Source organism: Anopheles merus, chromosome 3R (assembly GCF_017562075.2).
Source record: "Anopheles merus strain MAF chromosome 3R, AmerM5.1, whole genome shotgun sequence".
In the NCBI taxonomy this organism is placed as follows: Eukaryota; Metazoa; Arthropoda; class Insecta; order Diptera; family Culicidae; genus Anopheles; species Anopheles merus.
Genome location: NC_054084.1, coordinates 13,499,065 through 13,520,225, shown reverse-complemented (window position 1 = coordinate 13,520,225; position 21,161 = coordinate 13,499,065). Strand labels below are relative to the sequence as shown.

At 51.6% G+C, this 21,161-nt stretch overlaps 6 protein-coding genes and 1 non-coding gene across 7 annotated transcripts; 4 read left to right on the top strand and 3 right to left on the bottom strand.

The window, feature by feature from the left end:
* Nucleotides 1-50: 50 nt before the first annotated feature.
* On the bottom strand, nucleotides 51-5,451 carry LOC121597549 (protein smoothened). Its single transcript, XM_041923372.1, has 5 exons — nucleotides 4,962-5,451; nucleotides 4,589-4,904; nucleotides 3,815-4,508; nucleotides 3,533-3,746; nucleotides 51-3,458 (listed from the first exon to the last, which is right to left on the bottom strand). The coding sequence occupies exons 3-5, from the start codon at nucleotides 4,479-4,481 to the stop codon at nucleotides 869-871; spliced, it is 3,471 nt and encodes a 1,156-aa protein (XP_041779306.1). The 5' UTR covers nucleotides 4,482-4,508; nucleotides 4,589-4,904; nucleotides 4,962-5,451; the 3' UTR covers nucleotides 51-868.
* A 332-nt stretch (nucleotides 5,452-5,783) lies between these two features.
* On the top strand, nucleotides 5,784-10,498 carry LOC121597550. The gene is made up of 8 exons (XM_041923373.1): nucleotides 5,784-6,296; nucleotides 6,364-6,537; nucleotides 7,180-7,847; nucleotides 7,925-8,693; nucleotides 8,764-9,286; nucleotides 9,382-9,641; nucleotides 9,722-9,933; nucleotides 10,004-10,498. Exons 1-8 carry the CDS (start codon nucleotides 6,246-6,248, stop codon nucleotides 10,107-10,109), a joined length of 2,763 nt encoding a protein of 920 aa, XP_041779307.1. The 5' UTR covers nucleotides 5,784-6,245; the 3' UTR covers nucleotides 10,110-10,498.
* Nucleotides 10,499-10,587: 89 nt separating this feature from the next.
* On the top strand, nucleotides 10,588-12,278 carry LOC121597552 (tubulin beta chain-like). Its single transcript, XM_041923376.1, has 2 exons — nucleotides 10,588-10,769; nucleotides 10,843-12,278. Exon 2 carries the CDS (start codon nucleotides 10,851-10,853, stop codon nucleotides 12,189-12,191), a length of 1,341 nt encoding a protein of 446 aa, XP_041779310.1. The 5' UTR covers nucleotides 10,588-10,769; nucleotides 10,843-10,850; the 3' UTR covers nucleotides 12,192-12,278.
* A 1,133-nt stretch (nucleotides 12,279-13,411) lies between these two features.
* Nucleotides 13,412-15,592, bottom strand: LOC121597553 (UDP-galactose transporter senju). Its single transcript, XM_041923377.1, has 4 exons — nucleotides 15,145-15,592; nucleotides 14,934-15,051; nucleotides 14,663-14,849; nucleotides 13,412-14,586 (listed from the first exon to the last, which is right to left on the bottom strand). Exons 1-4 carry the CDS (start codon nucleotides 15,236-15,238, stop codon nucleotides 13,753-13,755), a joined length of 1,233 nt encoding a protein of 410 aa, XP_041779311.1. The 5' UTR covers nucleotides 15,239-15,592; the 3' UTR covers nucleotides 13,412-13,752.
* Nucleotides 15,593-15,984: 392 nt separating this feature from the next.
* LOC121597551 (phospholipase A-2-activating protein) lies at nucleotides 15,985-19,114 on the top strand. The gene is made up of 3 exons (XM_041923375.1): nucleotides 15,985-16,379; nucleotides 16,469-18,070; nucleotides 18,147-19,114. Exons 1-3 carry the CDS (start codon nucleotides 16,243-16,245, stop codon nucleotides 18,880-18,882), a joined length of 2,475 nt encoding a protein of 824 aa, XP_041779309.1. The 5' UTR covers nucleotides 15,985-16,242; the 3' UTR covers nucleotides 18,883-19,114.
* Nucleotides 19,021-20,677, bottom strand: LOC121597554 (nucleoporin Nup35). Its single transcript, XM_041923378.1, has one exon. It carries the CDS (start codon nucleotides 20,470-20,472, stop codon nucleotides 19,270-19,272), a length of 1,203 nt encoding a protein of 400 aa, XP_041779312.1. The 5' UTR covers nucleotides 20,473-20,677; the 3' UTR covers nucleotides 19,021-19,269.
* Nucleotides 20,678-20,965: 288 nt separating this feature from the next.
* Nucleotides 20,966-21,037, top strand: Trnad-guc. Its single transcript has one exon. It is a non-coding gene; the product is annotated as a tRNA-Asp (tRNA).
* Nucleotides 21,038-21,161: the final 124 nt, after the last annotated feature.

Genomic DNA, 21,161 nt, shown 5'->3' with positions numbered 1-21,161 from the left:
CTTTCTTCGTTTTCGCTAGCCGCTTGCCGTCTTGCCTAAAGTAAGTACACAGAGTGCAGCTGATTTCAGTTCATGGTTTCATGGTTTTTATTTTTTATAATTCCATTATAAACACACTACTTGTGTGTAAACACCGTCACACGTTTGGCATGATTCATGGGGAGATTCAAATGTAAAAAAAGGTGTCCTCCGACAAAAAAAAAATGGGAGGACTAGGCGGCAAATACACTCATTATCTATACCTATCCGTAGATACGTAAAAGCACGCCCAAGAGGCAAATTCAGTTTTTTTTCCTTCGTTACAATATATAGCACACATCGTAAATACCAACCAGTTGTAATAACTATCGTTTGATGGATTCTGTATATCCTTTTGTTCGGTTTTTCGTTGTTCATCTGTTACGCATTGACTTAAGTCGATCGTCTCATTCCAATAGGAAACGCACTTGCCCCGTCACTCATGGCGTTTTGTACAATACAATTTTCGGTTGCTGCATAGGTTTTGTTCTTTGCGCTGATCAGTCTTTCTATTAGTTTGTGTGTGTGTTTGTGTGTGCGTCAGCATTGATTAACGGGAAGGTACACTATTTCCGCCCAAAATGGCGCACGAGATTCACGTGTGAGTATATCATCGCTCGAAAATGCTTTAAATGCACAGTGTTACACGCGCGAGGAGGTTTACTGATATGATGCACCATCGGCGACTAACACAACGACTATGCTTTACCACTAAAAGGCACTTATTGAAATTATCCTTCTTAACACGATCCTTTGAGCTAACTTGCATCGTTTGGCGCTCACCAGGTTTGTTCGTTAGTAATTATATTGCTTATAAAATACCACTCCGCGGTCGGTGTGTGTGGTAAAGTTATTTCGATGGCAGCAGAAGCATTTTCAGTTTTTCCGCATCGCTCATGCCGGTCGATTCGCTGGCATCGCGATGCTTTCGACCGCCCCCGCCGATGGTGTTGGTGCCGACGGTTTGAATAATCTTCGATGGAGCTTGCAGCGCCGCGATCGGCAGCGGATGGTGCGACAGCATCGGGTGGTGGTTCTCGGTGTAGATGTCCGCGTTCTCCTCGTTCTTGAGCGCCTTTTCGCTAAACTCGAACGAGGACATGGTTTGGGTGGCAATTTCATGCGCATTGGTCTGGATGCCGACGTCGCAGCTGCGCTTCGAGTTGCGCGAGTTCGTTTTCGCTACGGACACGCCCGAGTACGAGCTGTTCACGTGCAGCGGCGACAGCTCCGAGCAGTAGGACGTGAAAGAGGAGTCGTTGAAATCAAACACCGTCTCGACGCCGGCCGGCGGAGGGGAGGAGGATGGCGCTGCGCGCTCCAGCAGCGCCAGCTCTTTCTCCCGCATACGCTCACGCTCGCGATTCTTTTCCTTCTTGCGGCGGGCAGTACTGTGTAACGATCTTCTGTGGCGCAAACCGTTGCCTCCCTTGCGGAACGATCCCAGCTGGTTAGCTGCCTTTTTCACCGTTCTGCCCTTGCCGGCGCGCGCAGATGCTCCTTCCCCGTCCTTGCCCGATCGGGCGATGCTTCCGTTGATATCCTTCGAATGGTGCTCCTCCCGGCCGGAAGTGATCTGTGCTAGCGATGGTACGTTTCTTCCATTCAGTAACGCTTCGGCCTCCAGCTCATCGTCATCATCGTCGTCCTCGCTGGTGCGATACTCTTCGATGCGGCAGCCGCCACCGCCGCCGCCGCCACCGACCGTGGTTCCGGGTCCGCTGGTTCCGTTCATACCTCCGCTACCAACACCACCACCACCAACACCGCCACCACCAACACCACCACCACCGGCACAGGTCGTTCCAATGCGGCTTGAACCTTCAAACTTCTTCATAATGATGTCGAACTTCGAGTCGTGCAGCTTGAACGAACCCACCGACACGTTATCATCCTCCGACGTGGTCAGCCCTTGGCCTTGCAGAAACGGCAGCAACAGTTTGCCGTTCGAAATCAAATCATTTATCTGATGCGCGTCCAGCGCTCCGATTCCCGTACGCCGCTGCATGCTTCCTGCCCCGAACGTACCCGCCCCGCCCGCGTATCGGCCCGCTCCGCTGCCGGCCGACTTTTGGATTGCCGCCGTCACGATCTGCGACTCGACGGACGTGCTGCTCTCCTTGCGCCCATACCTCCGCCCCGTGGCAGTGGCGAAATCATGCCTCCGGCGGCTTTGCCGCGACTTGTGGCCATGCTTGGAGCCGGTCGCTCCCACCACCACCGTGCCGCGGCTGCTCCGGCTAGCGACCTTCGTCTTGACCTCCGCGATCTTCACCGACACCTGCGAGTCGATCGAGTTGCGGCGCGACTCCACCGACACGTGCCGCACGCTGAAGCTGATCTCCGAGTCGACCGAGTTTTTGCGCGGATCGTGGCTCGAGCTGGTGGCCGCACCGGTCAGCGCGCAGCGCCGGTTCACAAACCGGGGCAAATTGTTCGCCCAGGTCGAGCTGAAATCGTGGCTGCCGATCGCGGACGTGATGTCGAACTTCAGCCCGACCGGGTCGGTGTGCGAGTTGTGGAACGAGATCGACAGCCGGCCCTGGTTCTGGAACTCCTTGCGCTTCGCGAACGCCTGCGCTATCACCTTATGCTTCTGCAGCTTCACCGGTTCGTCGATGTCCGTGCCGAAGCGCCTCCGAAAATACCGGCCCCACGATTCGAGCGTCGAGTTGGTCCATACCCACGACGACATGACGATGCCGGACGCGAACAGGCAGATCAGGTGCAGCTGCAGGATCGCCACGCTCGGCCGCTGCTCGTACCGGCACCCGTTCGTCACGTCGTCGTTGAACGCGGCCACGATCTGGCACACGAGGAAGCCGCGCAGCGCCTCCGCCCACGCCGCACTGTGCCGAAACTCGTGCACGTGGCAGAACGCGGTCGCGACGATAAAGATGAACGTGAACGTCGTGCACACTCCCATCCGCACGATCGTTTGGTGGATCTTTTTGCTCGCCCGGGCCGAGATGATCTGTCTGCTCGAGATGCGCAGCCGGATCAGCGTGAGCAGCCCGCGGCCGAGAAAGTAGCCGCCGACGAGCAGCACGCACAGCACCGGGCCGAGCAGAAAGGCGCCCCGGATCGGGTGGTTCTGGTAGCCGACGAAGCAGATGCCGACCGTACTGTTGCCGTCGATTTCGCTCAGCGCCATGATGGTGATCGTTAGCACCAGCGGCAGCGACCAGGCGATCAGATGGAAGTACGAGCCCTTCTTATCGATCCGGTCCTGGATCTTGCCGATCGCTTTGAAGCTCATGTGCCACACGTAGGTGAAGATGACGAACCACACCATCGCTGCGATCAGGAAGTAGTACACCAGTATGAACACCACGATGCAGGACAGGTTTTCGCCCGCGCTCGGCTCGGACGTGCGCAGCGTGCCGTCCTTCCGGCACACGATATCCTCCCGCCCGCCGGGAGTGAACTGTGCTAACCAGCTGAAGGAAAAAAGCGTCAAGAGCATTAAAATACAACTGATTTACTGCTGAGGTGTGCGTTGGTTGTTACGTACCCAAGGCAGGAAACGGCAAAGCAGAAATTGATGTAAAATATAACCATCGCTGGATACTTGTTGGCATTCTGCCAGTCGATCGCGAACGTGGCGAGCGTAAACAGGTTGAATGCGAGACAAATGCTGGCACCCCACGCGACTAGCTTGTGTATCTGCCGATGCTCATGGTCTGTGTACAGCGGATCCTTACACTGCACGCCACATCCATCGATTTCTGCAGTCAAAAAACCCGAATTTTGGTAACTGCAATGTAAAAAACAACCCCCAATATTCCCCACCTACCTTTGTAATAGTTCGCTGGCAGGTCCGCCGCCACCAACGGTTTCTGGCACTGGCCGCTGGCGTTGAACTTCATCTCCTCCCGCACATCGTTGTTGCACTTGGACGGGTACAGCGTTTCGTTGCACTTGAGAAACTCGGGGAAAAAGCTAGTATTGTGCAGTATCCGGCACGGTTCGAGCGTCAGCTTGCACATTTCCAGCGTCGGTAGGTACACCATATCCTGGCCATTGATTTTCTCGCACTTGGGCGTAAACACGGCACACAGGAACGGTTGTATGACGGCCCAACACTTCGGCACGCTCTTGAGCGCGTTGTACTGGTGCAGCTTGGTGTGCATCTCCTCCTGGCTGTACGAGTCGGTCAGATCGAGGCTGATCGACGAGTAGGGCAGCGTCGAGTGTAAGCACTGCCTGTGCTTGATCGGCTCACACTTGCCCGGCCGCACGCAGTAGATATAGCGCATCTCGCGCCCATCGAACCAGGTCTTGTCGTCCTTGCCCTTTTTGCCGTGCATCCGGTAGTTGCGCGTACCGTTGATCGATTCCAGCCGGGATGAGGATTCGGGCAGGATAAGGTTCGTCGTCGGGTTGAACTCCTTGCCGCTCGCCTGGGCGGTAAGGGCGGCGAGCGCTAGCAGGCAAACGGCTGCGGCGCTTCCGTGTGCCATTTTGGCGACGAAAGGAAAAACGGGAATCTGTACCGAAAAAAAAGAGTGAAATCGTTACAACCCTGTAGGTATACATGCTAGCTAAACGATCAAAACAACAGTCTTGCCTGCTTATCTTCCAACTAGTTGCCTGCTTCCGGCAAATGCTACGGACTGTATACGCTACGGCGATCGTATCTGTCGTGTGTGTTCCCCATACAACAAACAGCTGCAGCTGAACATCTAACTTTCTCACACCTCGGTGCTTGTACGGGGCAGTATTATCTACGGCGAAGTTACATCTGTTTTGAATACGAATCGGCTGATTATCGGTTCAACGATGGATCGCCCATACGCCCAAGTGGGGCACGGGCGAGTGCGTGTGTGCCGGGGCGTTGATTGTTTACGGAGCGAGTTTAGCGTTACATCAACTGCAAAGGGAAACTGGAAGCACTACAACTGCATTACCGTCGTCCCACGACTCTTGAGGGCGTTACATACCTGCTGGCAATCGCAGTAAATGCTGGCAAGATGGATGAAGATCGCGCTGGAAGATTGTTTCATCAACAACAAAGTGTGCTGCACCACCGCGCGGACCAGACGACGGGCGTGTTCACATTACCCGTGCCGTGGTTAAACTTCATCAATCGTAAATCAGCTCAACACCCACACCCAAATTTTCGTCAAGCTTTGGACAAGAAACGCTGCTTTATCGCAACGCTTTCGCAGTGAACACGGACGATTCTAGATTTTTATGCACTCGCGTATCTTCTAAGCGGCGTTCCTTCTGTACACGATCAACCTTACACACACAAACATTCCTTGCCGGACCACCCATGAAGATGATCGTCTTGAAGAAGCCCAAGCAAGCACCAAGAGAGAGATGGCAATGAGAAAGAGCGAGAACAGCCTCCCTTTGTTTTGACATCTATTGTTCTCTCTCACTCTTTCGTGGTGCGTCCGAATGACAGATGAGGGATGCTGGATTTGGATGTAAAGCCAAAAGACGCTTTTGTTTGGTAAAAACTGAATTAAAAAAAACCATCATAAATCATATTTTATTTCATAAACATTGTCATAAGTTCATCTCAAGTCATAATGCCTTATAGTAGTAAATGCGATGAGCAAGGGCTCATTTCTGGAAAAATGGCGGCGCTTTTGGCTGAGCACACTTTGCAGCGTTAATATTTACGTCGGCACAACACATTAAATATGCTGCTTGATATAGTCCGGACAGGTTTGGATGTGCGTGCGAATGTTTTCCTTCGGCATTACGTGCATCGCATTGAACGGGCAGGTCTGGAGCGACTGGTTGGCATCGTGGTGCTTCTTGCACTTTACCAAATGGTACGGCATCCGGTGGCGCACTATCACGTGCGACTCGTTGTACGGGCAAATGAGCATTTCGTCAGACATTTTATCACTAACGTGAAAGAGAAAAAATATTTAGTGGATTTTACTTCCTCGTAACAGTATCGTAGAAGGAAATTACCTTGTTTTGGAGAGGATTTTACAGTCGTAAACTTTTCACCGCCCGTTATCACAAAGCCGTGCGCTGGTTTGTTTACAAAGGTGTTAGGCGGAAATTTCCGCACAGCAGCAGTGTGCGCTGTCATTTGGTAAACGTCAACGCGTTGGGACACGATTGAACGGGCCGTTTGGGTCATTACAAGCGCGTCCCCCCATCTGCGACCAGGAGCAGAGAAAAAACGTTACTTTGCGTTCGGTGTGCGAACATTGTTTCAGTGGAAGTTAGCGAACTTGTTAGTCAATTCTGTGCCGCAAATGGAGGACGGTCTATTCAATGCGCTTTGTTGCAAAGCGAAAAATGGCAAGGTATGTTGTTTTTCGGTTGCATTTTGGGCTGTGTTTTCATTATCCGCCCGCTTCACCATCTCCGTAGACCATCTACCATTCATGGCGGGAGTTTTTCCAAGAAGAGAAAGATGAAGGTACGATGCTTGTTCTGCAACTGTTCATCGATATGACTGGCTTCGGGTACACCGTAGCGGATACCGATTTGGCTCTGCTGATGGAAGATGATCCTCACCCCCTCGAGCATAATATAACCACTTCCGTAAGTGCCATAGAGTAGTGATGGGAGAAATGAAATTTCCGTCGGAATCGATTCCGGCTAGCTCCGAAGTTGCCTGGAATCGATTCCGCATAGTAGGTCCTGAATCATTGGCTCCGGAATTGGCACCGGAATTGGCTCCGAAATTAAAATCGGCTTCGGAATCGGAGTCAGTTTGGGCATCTCCAACAGAATAGGCTCTAGGGTCCAGTGATGTTACGTATTGACAGCCGCAAAGAACCGAAATTACTTGTAAACGATGGAGACTATACTCATGGAGATTTCCAGATTGATTTCGCTTCTGACACATCTTATTTCAATTCTGGATTCAATTCTGATTCCGTTTCCGGGGCGTATTGCGATTCCCAGGTCGATTTCCATTCTGAAGCCAATTCTGATTCTAGAGTAGATTTCGATTCCAGAGCCGATTCTGATTCCAGAGCCAATTCCGATTCCGAAATCGGCTTCGGAGTCAACTCCGGAATCGGCTCCGGAATTGGCTTCGAAATAGACACTAGAATTGATTGCAAACACAGAATCGGAATCGGGTAGGTCCGATTCCGAGCTCCCACCACTAGTTGAGAGCTGAAGCACAATGTAAGGATAATTGAACATCCCTCATGACGACCTTCCCGTTTTGTACAGTCCTTCCAGCCCCAGGATTTCTTCCAGAATGGAACATTTGTAGCCAATTTTAGCAAGTTCTGGCAGCACGTAATCGTCCACCAGTGGAAAGAACTCCTCAGTGGAAACGATTGGTTCAACAAGTGTGTCATGCTGGTCATGTTGCTGTGCCGGAGCAAGACCGATGAATGCGCAATGGTTGGATCGTTCATCTGCGCCGACCTGGTGCCGCATCTGTGTGCTGCGCGGCACAACCTGCTGAACGATATGGAACGTGCGGCGAGCTGGCAGCGGAATCAGCGGAAAAGCTCACTCAAGAAGAAGGAGTACTACATCGACCAAGTTTGTCAGGCACTGAGCCTGGAAATTGGTAATGGATTTAAGTACGCCAAGCTTTCCGGCCTGCTGATGGAAAAGCTGTGCGAAGCGTTTGTAACGTACCCGGACCTTCTGATACTCACGCACGGACAGCTGGAGCTGCTCGGGGCCGGCTTGCGGTGGAAGCAGAGGCAGAGCGTTCAGCTAGCGCTAAAGTGTATGAAGCAGCTGATGAGTGATTCTTTTAGTAGCGACATTAACAATGCCGCTGGGATATTCATTCTCAAGATGGAAACTCAGCTGACGCGTATAATGGACTCGTACAAAAGCTCGGAATCGGCCATCCTGCACCTTTTCCTCGAAGCTCTAAGGTAAGTGCAAAGGAAAAATAGGCCAGATTAGCGTTTTTTGGTGTGAAAAATTATGCTTTGTTCGTTTTTTTTTTCAGCACGGTAGGCAACATACCCCTGTGTGAGGAGACGGCGGAAAAGATATTCCACAAAATGTTCAATCCAGATGAAGCGGTAGTGAATGCAGCGATCGATCTTCATGGCATTTACCACGCAGCGATTCACCCATCGTCAGAGGTGGAAACGAATGCCCTGATCGCGATACTGGACGTGTACGAACGGTACGCATATCCGCTAGCGTCCTTCGAGGCGGTCATCAAAAAGCTCTGGATCAAGGGATTCTTCCGCAAGTTTGATGAACTGTTCCAAATGCTGCTGGACGCTATGGATACGCCTGCAAATGCGGGGTTTTTCGCGAGCTGTACAGCCCACACAATTAGCTACTGCCATCGGTTGCTGATGGAGGACATCCGGATGAAGATTTCCCCCTCGTCCGATAACGTCAACTGGAGCTTCATGCGGAAGCGCATGCAGAGCTTCGTGGCCAATTATCCAAAGTGTTTGAATGCTGCCTCCCGTACACCGAACATTTACAATTTACTGCTAAACTGCATGAGTCCAGCAAACAACGAGCTGTACCGCTTCGCCGAAGTTGACTGTGAAGCGTACCACGAGGAGGTTTTGTTTAACATTCTCTCGAAAGTGGCGCTGGATGAATGTTCCTACCCTGTGCTGTTCCAAACGCTGACCACCATCTACAGCTTCGACACGATTGCTCACATTTCGGAAGACGTTTGGAACGAGCTGACGGAAAAGTATTACACGCTCTTTTTTCATACCCGCAGCCGCTTGCGAAGCTACAATTTGGTGAGTGAAATATTATATTAAACAGTTATCAATATACTGACCGTACTCCACCTGCTCCACTCCGTATTAGGGTATCGACAAAAGGCTGATGGAATCGTACAGTAACGCCATCACGCGCCTCTGCGTGCTGATCGAAATCAACAACACGTCCGAACACGTGTTCACGCTTGCAGAGTACTTGGCAAACGATTTGCGCCTCCTGCCGAAAATGAATATGTCCGACGAATCGATCGGTATTTTTTACCGACTCTACAAAAACGCTCTGTACGCTGTCGTGCAGTGCTGCCTGGCCGCACTACCCAGCGACAATCAGACGGCGGGCATTAAGTACGACCAGCTCGGCAAACGTGTGCAAGCGTTCATGGGCGTGCTGGTTGAACAGTTAGACGGTGGCCAACAGTCACCGTTCGCTGTCAGCAGCCACGTGGCCAATGCTCTGTGCAACATGCTCATACTGACACAGGAAACCACCGATCCCAGCCAGCAGACGGGCTCGATCAAACAGCACATGATGTATCGTGTCGAGCCGGAAGTGCTGGCAAAGCTTTCGGCATACATCGAGCAGCACGTGTTTGGAGGCGGTGTGGAATCAGGTAAGTGTCACCTTAACTTGTTTTATGGCGATGTAGCAATTGTAATAGCCGTGTAAGGGAAATTGAAGACAATTATGCTATTGACGTGATTGCAGATGTGGAAAGCAGTTGCTTGTTGGCGCAAAAGCTAATGCTTGCCACGTACATCGACGTTTATCGATTGCATCTGGCACTACCTCGGCAGTCAGACACGTGTGCCATCGTAAAATATTATGGAGAAAATGCACTTTTTGCAGACGAGCTGGAACAACTGCTGAGCATTGTGTATGGCAAGGATCCAAAAGAGTTCTTTTGCTTGGTCGCCCACGTGGTCATGGATTATTGTAAAAAGACGAATATAAATGTCAAAGTGAAGGTTTGTCTATAAGATGCTTCTATTTTAAAACAATACGTTTTTATAGTTCTTACCCCGTACTGTTGGTTGGTTGTTTGCAGAAATTCTTGTCCAATTTGAAGCAATTTGCAAAGAAATGCTTAACACACGAGAACGAGGAAGAGTATCTGACTAATATCATTCAGAGCGTTGTTGGTCAGAGTCTGGAGCATGTTTTCACGATTAACGGTATTGCAGTAAATGTGATTGAAAAATTGTTCACCATTATGAAACCGTTGGTCACGCAATTGCCGTTGGAAAACCGGAAAGAAATGTAAGTAATATTTCACTGAAGAAAACGACTTGTAGCTTTTGCTGTTCATGTTTATGTGATATCATTTCAGCAATCTGTTCATTCGACAGCATCCCAACTTCGCTTCCTACATGGAAGATGAAAATTCAGAATTACGTACCATTTTGAAAAGTTTTTTGAAAATTTTAAAGAAATAGGAATGTTTTCTTAAATTTTATCTTCATCCTTCACTTCAATGTTTTTTTTTTTTGCTTTCACAAATGATTTGTCGCTGCTCATTTTGAATTTGTTCGTAATTAAACGTAAATTAGTTAACAACTTTAAAAAAGTGCAGTTTTTCTAGAATGTGCAAAATTCTCATGAAATTGTTCGATGTATTCTTCGATGTTTGTGGACTACGTTGAGACAAAAAAATAAAAATGTTACAAAAAATGGCTATGAAAAAAAATTCAAGCGATCATAATTAATATAGTCTTGTAAATGGCATGACAGTGCAATTTTTTTATCCATAATTACGAATTTAACAACTCTACACACCTATTAATTGCAAGAACTTATGCTACATAATATGGAGGAAGTGGATGCATCATCCCATCCAAGAAGACATACGAATTTATTTGTGGCATCGCAATCGGCCGTACCAGCAAAAGATGATCATAGTAGTCATATGAGCCGTTCGTGCCGGATCATTTCGTGCAGAACATTCAGAGACGTTGGTCGACAGATTGATAGAAACTGTGTAGTTAGTCCATTCACAAAGTTGTTCCATAGGGACAAAAGAAAAAAAAAGCGGTTTAAAACTAGAAATTTGTGTAGCCCGTAGGAATCGCGCGTGTTCGGCCAATAGAGGTCCTTTCGTAAGTAGTCTCAGCGCTTAGAGAGCAACACTGCGCGTTCCAAAATCCGCTAAATATCAAACGGCTTTCACAGTTTCGAAAATGCGTGAAATAGTGCATTTGCAAACTGGCCAGTGCGGCAACCAAATAGGCGCTAAGTTCTGGGAGGTAATTTCCAACGAGCATGGAATCGATGCGACCGGCGCTTTCCAAGGCGATTGCGGTGATCTGCAATTGGAAAGAATCAACGTGTACTACAACGAGGCATCCGGTGGTAAATATGTACCACGCGCCATTCTGGTCGACCTGGAGCCGGGCACGATGGACTCGGTCCGCTCCGGCCCGTACGGTCAGCTGTTCCGGCCGGACAACTTCGCGTTCGGGCAGTCCGGGGCGGGCAACAACTGGGCCAAAGGGCACTACACGGAGGGGGCCGAGCTGGTCGACTCGGTGCTGGATATCGTGCGCAAGGAGGCGGAAGGGTGCGACTGTCTGCAGGGTTTCCAGCTCACGCACTCGCTCGGCGGCGGGACCGGATCCGGCATGGGGACGCTGCTGATTTCGAAAATTCGCGAAGAGTACCCGGACCGCATCATGAACACGTTCTCGATCGTGCCCTCGCCCAAAGTGTCCGATACGGTGGTGGAACCGTACAATGCCACCCTTAGCGTGCACCAGCTGATCGAAAACACGGACGAAACGTACTGCATCGATAACGAGGCGCTGTACGACATCTGCTTCCGCACGCTAAAGCTCACCACACCGACGTACAGCGACCTGAACCATCTGGTGTCGGCCGCCATGTCCGGCGTGACGACGTGCCTTCGGTTCCCCGGCCAGCTGAATGCGGATCTGCGCAAGCTGGCAGTCAATATGGTGCCGTTTCCGCGGCTTCATTTTTTCATGACCGGCTTTGCGCCGCTCACGTCCCGCGGCGCCCAACAGTACCGTGCGCTCACCGTGCCGGAGCTGACGCAGCAGATGTTTGATGCGAAAAACATGATGGCTGCGTGCGATCCGCGCCACGGCCGCTACCTGACGGTGGCCGCCATCTTCCGCGGCCGCATGTCGATGAAGGAGGTGGACGAGCAGATGATGAACGTGCAGACCAAGAACAGCAGCTACTTTGTCGAGTGGATCCCGAACAACGTGAAAACGGCGGTGTGCGATATACCGCCGCGCGGGCTAAAGATGTCGTCCACGTTCGTCGGCAACTCGACGGCTATTCAGGAGATTTTCAAGCGAATTGCCGAACAGTTTACGGCCATGTTTCGGCGCAAAGCGTTCCTGCACTGGTACACCGGCGAGGGGATGGACGAGATGGAGTTCACCGAGGCGGAGAGCAACATGAACGATCTCGTGTCCGAGTATCAGCAGTACCAGGAGGCGACCGCCGACGATGAAGGCGAAATGGACGAGGAGGAGGAAGGTGGCGAAGACTGAAACTAAAGCTAAATTGAACACCCTAAATTATGTGTAAAATTTCTGCTAAGCAGCGTTGGGGTCAATAAAAATGTTTTTTCCACTCTATTTGCTTCATTTTTGCTGCCATTTCTCAGTTTTTGCTTCGTACTCATGTGTAAGGATTAGTTTCCTGAAACGGCTCCGGAATTGGTTTCGGAATTGATTCCGGAATCAGAATTGGCTCCGAAATCAGCTCCGGTATTGAAATTGGTTCCGAAATCAGAATCGGCTTCGAAACGGAGTCGGTTTCGGTATCTCCATAAGAATAGGAATTTGGGTCCAATGATGCTAAGTGTTGATAGCCGCAAATAATCAAAATTTACTGTTTAAGGCCCGTGTCTGTGCTCCATCGGATGCGATTTTATCGGAAGGCCTGTCAAAATTTTATATGGATTGACAGATAACGTCGGACGTGCGATTTCGTCGTACGACGGAATCAAAAATTTTGATTTCGTCGGACGCCGCATCCGATTTTATCTGTCAAACTAATGTGTGGTGTTTTGTAGGAACAATCTCAACTTAATTTTCATAATCGTTATATTATTAAAATCATCCAAATAATCGCAATATTATACGAAAAAGCGTTTGACAGCACGTGCGATAAAATCGCATGCGATGGAGCACAGACACGGGCCTAACGATCCATTCTCATGGAGATTCTCAGAGTGAATCCGCTTCTGAAACTTCGTATTTTAATTTAAGAACTGATCCTCATTCCGGAGCTAATTCCAATTCTGGAGTCAATTCTGATTCTGTTACCGGAACAAATTGCGATTCCCAGGTCAATGCCCATTCCGGAGTCGATTCTAATTCGGAATCGACCTTGGAAACGCAATTTGCCCCGGTAAAGGAATCAGGTTTCGGGGCCAATTTCGATTCCGGAACCGTTTCTGGAGTCAATTTAAGAAGCCAATACCGGAACCTATTCGGGAGCAGATTCTTATTCCTAAAACTGATTCAGGACTCCTCTGATTCTGATTCTGAGTCAACTCCGGAATCGACTCCGATAATGGTTCCGGAATTAGCTCTGGAATCGGCTCCGGAAATGGTTCCAGAATTGGCTCCGGAATCGGCTCCAGAGTCAACTCCGGAATCGGCTCAGGAGTCAGCTCCGGGATCGAAATCGGCTCCAGAATTGTTTCTGAACACGGAATCGGGTAGGCCAGATTCCGAGCTCCAACCACTACTCATGGATCAACTGTTTTGTGTGTCATACTATTTATTTTCCACTATATATATCACGGCTGGCGCGGGAACCGTATCTCGTTGTTGTTAACAAAGTATTTTGAAGTAATAACTTTTCGCCATGTGTGTATGCTTTGCATCGTGGTACATTTCGTAACAAACATTCCCAATCCTGTGTTGTGTAAAGCCTAATGCTAAATAATGGAAATAAATATGTTTCTGTATCTTGTAGATTACATTGCCCAGCACTTGTCGCACTCTACACACAATCGTACGGTGTGTAATGGTGCCTCGATGTCACTTTGTATAAGATAATCGCTGTACAGTTGCAGGAACCAACTGCCCTGTAAACCTATCACACCTCCTGCATTTGAAGTGCACTGCCACCGCTGGCCTCGTCCTCCGAATCGCTCACGTTGGCCCGCGAACGTGCACCACCGGTTCGCAATAGCGACTTCCGGTCGTCCGTGTTTCGCTGCGACACATTGAGTGCCGCCTTCGAAGCGCCCGGCGTGTTGGACAGATTCACGACCGGATTTAGCGAGTACAGGTAGATCGCGTACGACACCACGAAGATGGCCAGTATCGTGTTGAGATAGACCGGGATGGCAAACAGCAGGTAGCACAGCACCGCCGTAAACATCAGCTCCAGCGCACTGGCAAACGTTTTCAGTATCGAGTTCATGTACTTGAGAAAGAAGCTCGTGATGATGCCGATCGCGGCATTGTTCAGCATGATGACGACCACCTCGAACCGGGCGATTTCGCGCAAATTATCCCGCGTAAACGCACCGACCAGCTCGCCCTGCAGCAGCAGGATCAGCAGGTTGCAAACGATCGAGTCCAGGTACATGAACACGTTCTGCACGTAGATGTTAATGTCGGACCCTTTCTTCTTCAGCAGATACTCGTTGTACACGCCCGCCAGGCAGGAGCAAACCGTCTGCACCAGGATAAGCAACGCACTGTAGCTGAGGTCGAACCCGGAGATGTTTTTACCCCGGAAGGTGCCGTCGGCCGACGATTCCGGCAGCGATCCGGCAGCGTTTGCCGCCGCCGCAGTTACGGCTGCCGGTGAGTCCTCGGAGGCGGAAAATAGTGAAAAATTCCACTGCTTCAGCATGCAGCCGACGGTGAGCAGCAGCAGCGAGAACCATTGCTTCCGGCTGAGATACTTTTTGAAGATAATCTAACAAGCGGAAAGTGAAATTTGCAATTTAATTGCGGCGTTTGTCGGAAACATTGCAACATGGGCCGACCATTACCTGGAACAGTATGCCCGTTATGACCACGCGCAACTGAAGCAGCAAATAGTAGGTGGTTGGGTCGAAGGTGGAAAGATTCACGAACGCCAAATTGTTGTACAGACAGTAGAGGAAGGCCGGCACAAAGTACAGCAGCAGCACATCGCTCCCTTCAATCACGCGTGCGATAAGCGATTTAAAGCTGTTTCTGCAGGACGGAAAACAAAAAAGATATCACACTTCCGGCCGCACACACACACTTCTTCCCCCCGTTTTTTGCTGGTACGCTTACTCTCTGCAATACAGCCCGGCCGATATCACAAGCTTCAGGGTTTCCGTCAGCAGCACCACCAGCACAGTGTTGTAGCTGTACGAGTTATCGGATCGTTGTGAAGCGGTCACCAGTATGCCTACGAAAATGAAGCGAAATGAGCCAATCAGTGTTTACGAGCATTGATAAAAAGACGATGCCCCACGGCACACACAAACGATCGTAATCTTACCCTGGCTGACAAACAGTGACATGTAGGTAATAAAAATTAAAATACTCTTCCGGCTGGGGAACAGCTCGCTCCAGTTTACGCGAGCATTCGTCATATTTTTGATCGCTTGGTGAATCTTAGTTCACTGTGTGTTTTTCAGTACACGCTAGAGTACTGCCGTCCGTTCGTTGCGGGTTTGAACGCGATTGCTGGCGCACGGTACAGTTGGATGGGCATTTTAGCAGTCCATCAGTCCGAAAACTCCACTTCCGGATGGCCAGGGGCACGAAGAACCACAACCAAAACCGCCGTGTCGTTTCTCTACTAAGGAAACGTAAACGATCGAGTCGACTCGCAACAATAACAAACAGTGTGTGTGTGAGTGTGTTGTGTCATCGGCGGCGGTGCGGTTGTGGTTTCGGTTGTCATGGAATTTTGGGGCGATATTTTGGGACATTTTATGCCATTTCAAATCGAATTTCATTTGAACGTTACGTTGGGTGAATGCATGTCCTTCTGGTCTGATAATAGACCACGTAAAGGAACATTTTTTTTTCAATCTGTTGGATGCACTTTCAGTCGAGGTGTCCATTTTGATTCAGCAAACCGATTCCAGAACGCTTTTGAGCCTATCGTTTGGACACTGCACCCAGTTTTGGGACTGATAAATAACATAATCCTTTAAACAAAATTGCACGTGCACATGTGTAGGAATTTAGCAAATTTTCCCACATTTTCCCACCATAATAAAAAAAAGTTAAACGGCCCAAAGTTTAAACTGACCCACGTTTGACGTTTGTGAATTCGCCCAATGTTTGACATTGCTTTGTGCTGCTCCATCTCGTTCCCTCCAATGCCTCCACGTCGTGTGTGCCATCTCCCTCCCGCTACAGTCAAACAAAGGGAACAAACGATACCGGCAATGGCAGTGAGTCGGTAGTTTTGCTACGTCGGTGTCGAGGGCGAAAAACGGGTTTGCGTGTCCCTCGGAAAAGGTAAACAGAGAGCCGCCAAAAGCAGCACAGGCCAAACCACCGCGACTGAGAAGATCTTGCAACAATCCGCCTGTCTGTCTGTCTGTACGTGGACGCCGTCAAGTGGAAGAATCTCCGCCCGACCATGGTAAAGATAGAAGACTTCAAGTTGTCGTGCGAGCTGGCCGGCCACAAGCTGGACGTGCGGGCCGTGACCGAGGGCGCGGGCTTCATTGTGTCGGGTTCGCGCGACAAAACGGCCAAAGTTTGGCAAGCCGTCGGGTAAGTTATCACCATTATCGCTGATTCGGGGATGGAAAGGGTGACAGAGGAGCTTCTGATTGGGTAACATTCGATCACCGTACTTGCAGCAACAATCGGTACGAGGACGTGCAGACGCTCACGAGTCACACCAACTACGTCGGTGCGGTGCTGGTGGTGGAGTCGAACGGATGGGTCTGCACGGGCAGCAACGATGCGACGATCTGCATCTTTCAGTATCCGGGCGGGCTCGGTAGCGGAGGCGGTGTCGGAACTACCAGCGCGGAACCGATCGGCGTGCTGAAGGGTCACACGTCCACCGTGTGTGCGCTGGCTGCGGGCCACAATGCGACGACGCTCATCTCCGGCAGCTGGGACAAGACGGCCAAAATCTGGACCAATGCGCCCGGCTCTAACACGAACCTGACGCTGGTCGGGCATGAGGCAGCGGTGTGGGCGGTGGCCTGCCTGCCCAGCGGGCGGTACCTTTCCGGGTCGGCCGACAAGAACATCTTCGTGTGGAACGAGCGGGGCGAGAAGCTGGCGGTGCTGAAGGGCCACAAGGACTGCGTGCGTGGGCTGTGCCCGTTGCCGAAGGGTGGATTTCTGAGCTGCTCGAACGATGCCACCGTCCGGCACTGGAGCGACACGTACGAGTGCGTGAAGGAGTTCCACGGGCACAGCAACTACATCTACAGCATTGGCCGGTCGGACGCGTGGGGCGAGGAGGTGTTCGTGACCGGCGGCGAGGACAGCACGATACGCATGTGGCACCTGCGGGACGGAGCGCTCGGCGACGCACTGCAAATGCCGGCCCAGTCCGTGTGGGCCGTGGCGGGGCTACGGAACGGTGACATGGTGGCCGGCACGAGCGACGCGATCGTGCGCGTGTTTACGATGAGCGCCGAACGTGCCGCGCCGGAGGAGACGCTGGCTGCATATCGCGTGGCCGTTGAGGTCCGGCAGTCGGAATCGGCCAAACAGCTCGGCGGCATGAACGTGAACGATCTGCCCGGGCCGGAATCGTTGCTGTCGGAGGGGCGCGACGGCCAGACGCGCATCGTGCGCCACCCGAACGGGAAGATACTGTGCTACCAGTGGACGAACGGGAAGTGGGACTGCGTCGGTGACGTGATGGGCGCGAGCGACGGCGATAAGGGCAAGCAGCTGTACGAGGGCCGGGAGTACGATTACGTCTTCTCGGTGAACCTTTCGGACGATGCGCCCAACCTGAAGCTGCCGTACAATCGGGGCGAAGATCCGTGGTTTGTCGCGCAGCGGTTCATCCACAAGCACAACCTACCGCAGGCCTACCTCGATCAGGTCGCTAACTTTATCGTGAAAAACTCGGACAGTGCGCCGGTGCAGAGTGCGCTCGCCAATAGCTACTACGATCCGTTTACGGGTGGCTCCCGGTACGTGCCCGGTTCGTCTGGCGGACAGTTTCAGCCTACCGCAGCCAATACCGATCCGTTTACGGGCGGGTCGAGCTACACGACGCAAACGCCGAACGTTGCCATGGCACCGAATGCGGGAGGAGCTGCAGCTGCAGCAGCGAACGGCGGTAACGGTGGCAACTTGGATCCGTTCACCGGCGGTTCGAGCTACACGACGGGATCGACGGAGGTGAAGAAAAGCAACACACACTTCCCGCACAGACACTACATTTTGCTGGAGAATGCTGATTTGTCGAAAGTGCTCGTCAAGTTGAAGTAAGTGAAGAAAGACTCGAAGAGAAAAGGTTTGTCAAAATAAACATTTGGACTAATTTTCGCCATTTTTTCGCAGAGAGCTGAACAGCAAGCTGGAAGACCAGAGCCTGCGCATGTCGGACGACACGCTGAACGATATTGTGCGGTACGCGGGCGAGGTAATGACGTGCGGCGAGCAAAACTCCGCCTGCCTGACCGCGCTCAAGTTCCTCTACACGACCTGGCCGACGGAGAAGCTGTTCCCGATCATGGACATTACGCGGCTGATCGTGCGCGAACCGCGCGCCTGCCAGGAGCTGTTCGAGGACGCCTCCTTCATGAGCACGTTCCTGCAGCACACGAACCATCTGCCCGCGAACCAGCTCATGTCGGCCCGGTGCTTCACGAACATGCTGGCCCACCAGCCCGGCCGCAACGTGGTGGTGGAGCACATTCGCGCCATCGTCGATCGGTTTGCGGTGCTGCGCGGCAGCGCCTGCAGCCCGAACCTGCAGATCGCGCTGGCCAGCTTCTACCTCAACCTGACGATGACGCAGCTGGACAAACTGTCCTCGGTCGATTTTTGCAAGGTGCTGGCCGGAACGATCGGCGAGCTGCTGTGCTGGCTGACGGACAATGAGGCGACGTACCGCGGGTATCAGGCGCTGGGCAATCTGCTGAGCATGCCGGGCCCGGGCATGGGTGCGATCGCGGACACGCTCAAGGGGAACAGTGCCCTCACAGACAAGATACTGTTCAACATTAGCAGCGAGCTGCCGAACTTCGGGAAGCTAAACGAATGTGCCAGCTACCTGTACGAGCTGTTGGTGTGAGGCGGCGAGAGCGTTCAACTCGTGGCCTGCTTTGAACTGCGGAAGGCGTCTTTTTCATACTAGACTGGTTTACACTCAATGCTTTATAGAGATAGCGAGAAGAAGATTTGTGAAATAAACAAAACAATCGACACAATCTTAGTTAGCCTGGGCCCTGGTGCACTCTCCACGCAATACGGGGCCGGACACAAGGGCCTCTGTCACATACGAAATACAATTTTATTTAGTTTAATTTCATTCCATCTAATTGTTTCCCCGTGTGTGCGGTATACAGCTTGTTTTTAAATCCCTTCGATCACGCAAGGAAACTTACACAAAACAAAACAAGGATGATGACTTCCACTTTATAAAACAAAAAGAAAAAAATACAGGATACCCCCCTCCGTTTTACCACCCGAAAAATAGGTCCATCGCCTTGTTCACGATCCCGTTGGCACGCTTCTGTACCGGCGGTGCCGAAATGACGGCCTGCGGGTCCTGCATCGCCGAGTACGACATGTTCATCAAGGAGCGCACCCGCCACAGCGGCTTGTCCGGCGAGGAAACGCCCTGCGCATCGCTGTACTCGTTGCCCTCGTTCTCCTTCCCCAGGATGGCCGGATCGTTGCAGTACTGGACGCCGATCATCAGGCCCTCGCTGATGATGCGCCCGTTGTAGTTGAGCGCCCGGTCACACTCGAGCCGGGAGCTGTAGCGCAGATGCACCCAGTTGCCGTTCTGCGGTGCCGGCTGCTTGTCCACGATCGTGCCGATGCCGATGAAGTGGGACAGAATTTTCGAGGCCGCATTCTGCGGAAAGCCAAACACCGTCACCCAGTTGGAGGATTTGGCGGCCTGCTGCACCTGCGTTTGCTGCTGCTGCTGACCGCCGAAGGGCGCCCCACCGGTCGGTGAGGTGGTGATGCTCACGTTCCGCTGATTGTAATCGACCGGTATTGGAGACATGACGCGCGACAGGTTAAATCCGCTCTGGTTCTGGGCGTACGACTCGTTGAAGGGCGCACCGCTTTGTCCGATCGCAGCCGTCGTTGGGTCGGCTGGATTATTGCCCGGGCCGGATTGCTGCTGCTGAGCGCGCATCGGTGTCTGCAGCAGCTGCTTCTCCTTGCGCCACGAGTCGAACAGCCCTTGCGTTGGTGGACCGGTGATGCTGGAGTTGGCATCGAACGATTCATTGCGGAACTGGTTCGCCGCCGCCGCCGCCGCTGCCGTCTGCGCCGGTTGCGGGTTCTGGAGGTAGCGCTGTGAGTGGGGAACGTGATGACCTTGCGGAGTATGCGGCTGCATGAACGAGGAGGACAGTTGTTGTTGGTGCTGCTGCTGATGAAGGCCCAGCAGATGCTGCTGCTGTTGCTGCTGCTGGTGGTGGTGTTGCTGCTGCAAGGTCGGCGAACGTAGCCCGTCCGGCGGTGAGCTCATCAGCCCGTGCGAGTACGCCAACGAGGAACGACCCCGGGTCGGTGATAACGTGTTCGGGCGCGGTGTGCTAGGCGGATCGCCCATCAGGAAGGAGGGCAGATAGCCCGGTCCGGCACCGGCGGCACCGGAAAGTGAGCTGCCGCTTGGGCTGCCTAGCGTCATCGGTTCCATGGCTGGTGGAGCGAAAGTTGGGCAAAACTGGATGGATGGAAGCACCCGGAAGGATGTAGTTTGGCTCTGTAGTTTGACGGTCTGACTACTACAATCACTACGCACGCACCGGGACGGCACACTGATTGTTTACCCTTTGTTGACGCGATTGAATATCGTTAAATTTAATTTAGCCGCACACGCAGGAAAGGTTGACATTTTGTACCCGTCTCTGACAGCCGTGTTGCCATCTGCGTAGCTGGGGTTTTGCCATCGCTTTTGTATAAATTCATCAACAAATTTTGTGATTTTCGTAGGATTTCGTATTCGTATTAAAATCGTAATTCTAGGTGAGTCATCTAAATTTGAATAGATACTTCTTTTATTTTTATTTTTAAATGTTTTGTCATGTGTAATCAACACGTTGGTGCTGTTAGTTGGATCATTAGACACGATGAATCACAACGTCATCGGTCTGTGTTTATAAATGGCTGTAAGCTCCTCTTCAGACATGTCCTCGATAGTATAGTGGTCAGTATCCCCGCCTGTCACGCGGGAGACCGGGGTTCGATTCCCCGTCGGGGAGGAAAGTAGTTTTTATTGATTCAGTTTTATTCGAAGGTATCGAATTGCATTTATTATGCTTCTCTTCTTTTTGGCTAACATCGAACCGATTTATCTAATAGCAATAACAGTCATCATACTTAAAC

Bases quoted from the DNA above. Each gene is read 5' to 3' on its own strand.
- LOC121597549 (XM_041923372.1), bottom strand. From the start codon at position 4,481: ATGGCACACGGAAGCGCCGCAGCCGTTTGCCTGCTAGCGCTCGCCGCC. The intron at 3,747-3,814 runs GTAGGTGGGGAA...TTTTGACTGCAG, and splicing joins GCCAGCGAACTATTACAAAG to AAATCGATGGATGTGGCGTG. The intron at 3,459-3,532 runs GTACGTAACAAC...TTTTTCCTTCAG, and splicing joins TTTGCCGTTTCCTGCCTTGG to CTGGTTAGCACAGTTCACTC.
- LOC121597550 (XM_041923373.1), top strand. From the start codon at position 6,246: ATGGAGGACGGTCTATTCAATGCGCTTTGTTGCAAAGCGAAAAATGGC. The intron at 8,694-8,763 runs GTGAGTGAAATA...ACTCCGTATTAG, and splicing joins GCTTGCGAAGCTACAATTTG to GGTATCGACAAAAGGCTGAT. The intron at 9,287-9,381 runs GTAAGTGTCACC...ACGTGATTGCAG, and splicing joins TGGAGGCGGTGTGGAATCAG to ATGTGGAAAGCAGTTGCTTG.
- LOC121597552 (XM_041923376.1), top strand. From the start codon at position 10,851: ATGCGTGAAATAGTGCATTTGCAAACTGGCCAGTGCGGCAACCAAATA.
- LOC121597553 (XM_041923377.1), bottom strand. From the start codon at position 15,238: ATGACGAATGCTCGCGTAAACTGGAGCGAGCTGTTCCCCAGCCGGAAG. The intron at 14,850-14,933 runs GTAAGCGTACCA...TCCGTCCTGCAG, and splicing joins GCCGGGCTGTATTGCAGAGA to AAACAGCTTTAAATCGCTTA. The intron at 14,587-14,662 runs GTAATGGTCGGC...TCCGCTTGTTAG, and splicing joins TAACGGGCATACTGTTCCAG to ATTATCTTCAAAAAGTATCT.
- LOC121597551 (XM_041923375.1), top strand. From the start codon at position 16,243: ATGGTAAAGATAGAAGACTTCAAGTTGTCGTGCGAGCTGGCCGGCCAC. The intron at 16,380-16,468 runs GTAAGTTATCAC...CCGTACTTGCAG, and splicing joins AAAGTTTGGCAAGCCGTCGG to CAACAATCGGTACGAGGACG. The intron at 18,071-18,146 runs GTAAGTGAAGAA...ATTTTTTCGCAG, and splicing joins AAAGTGCTCGTCAAGTTGAA to AGAGCTGAACAGCAAGCTGG.
- LOC121597554 (XM_041923378.1), bottom strand. From the start codon at position 20,472: ATGGAACCGATGACGCTAGGCAGCCCAAGCGGCAGCTCACTTTCCGGT.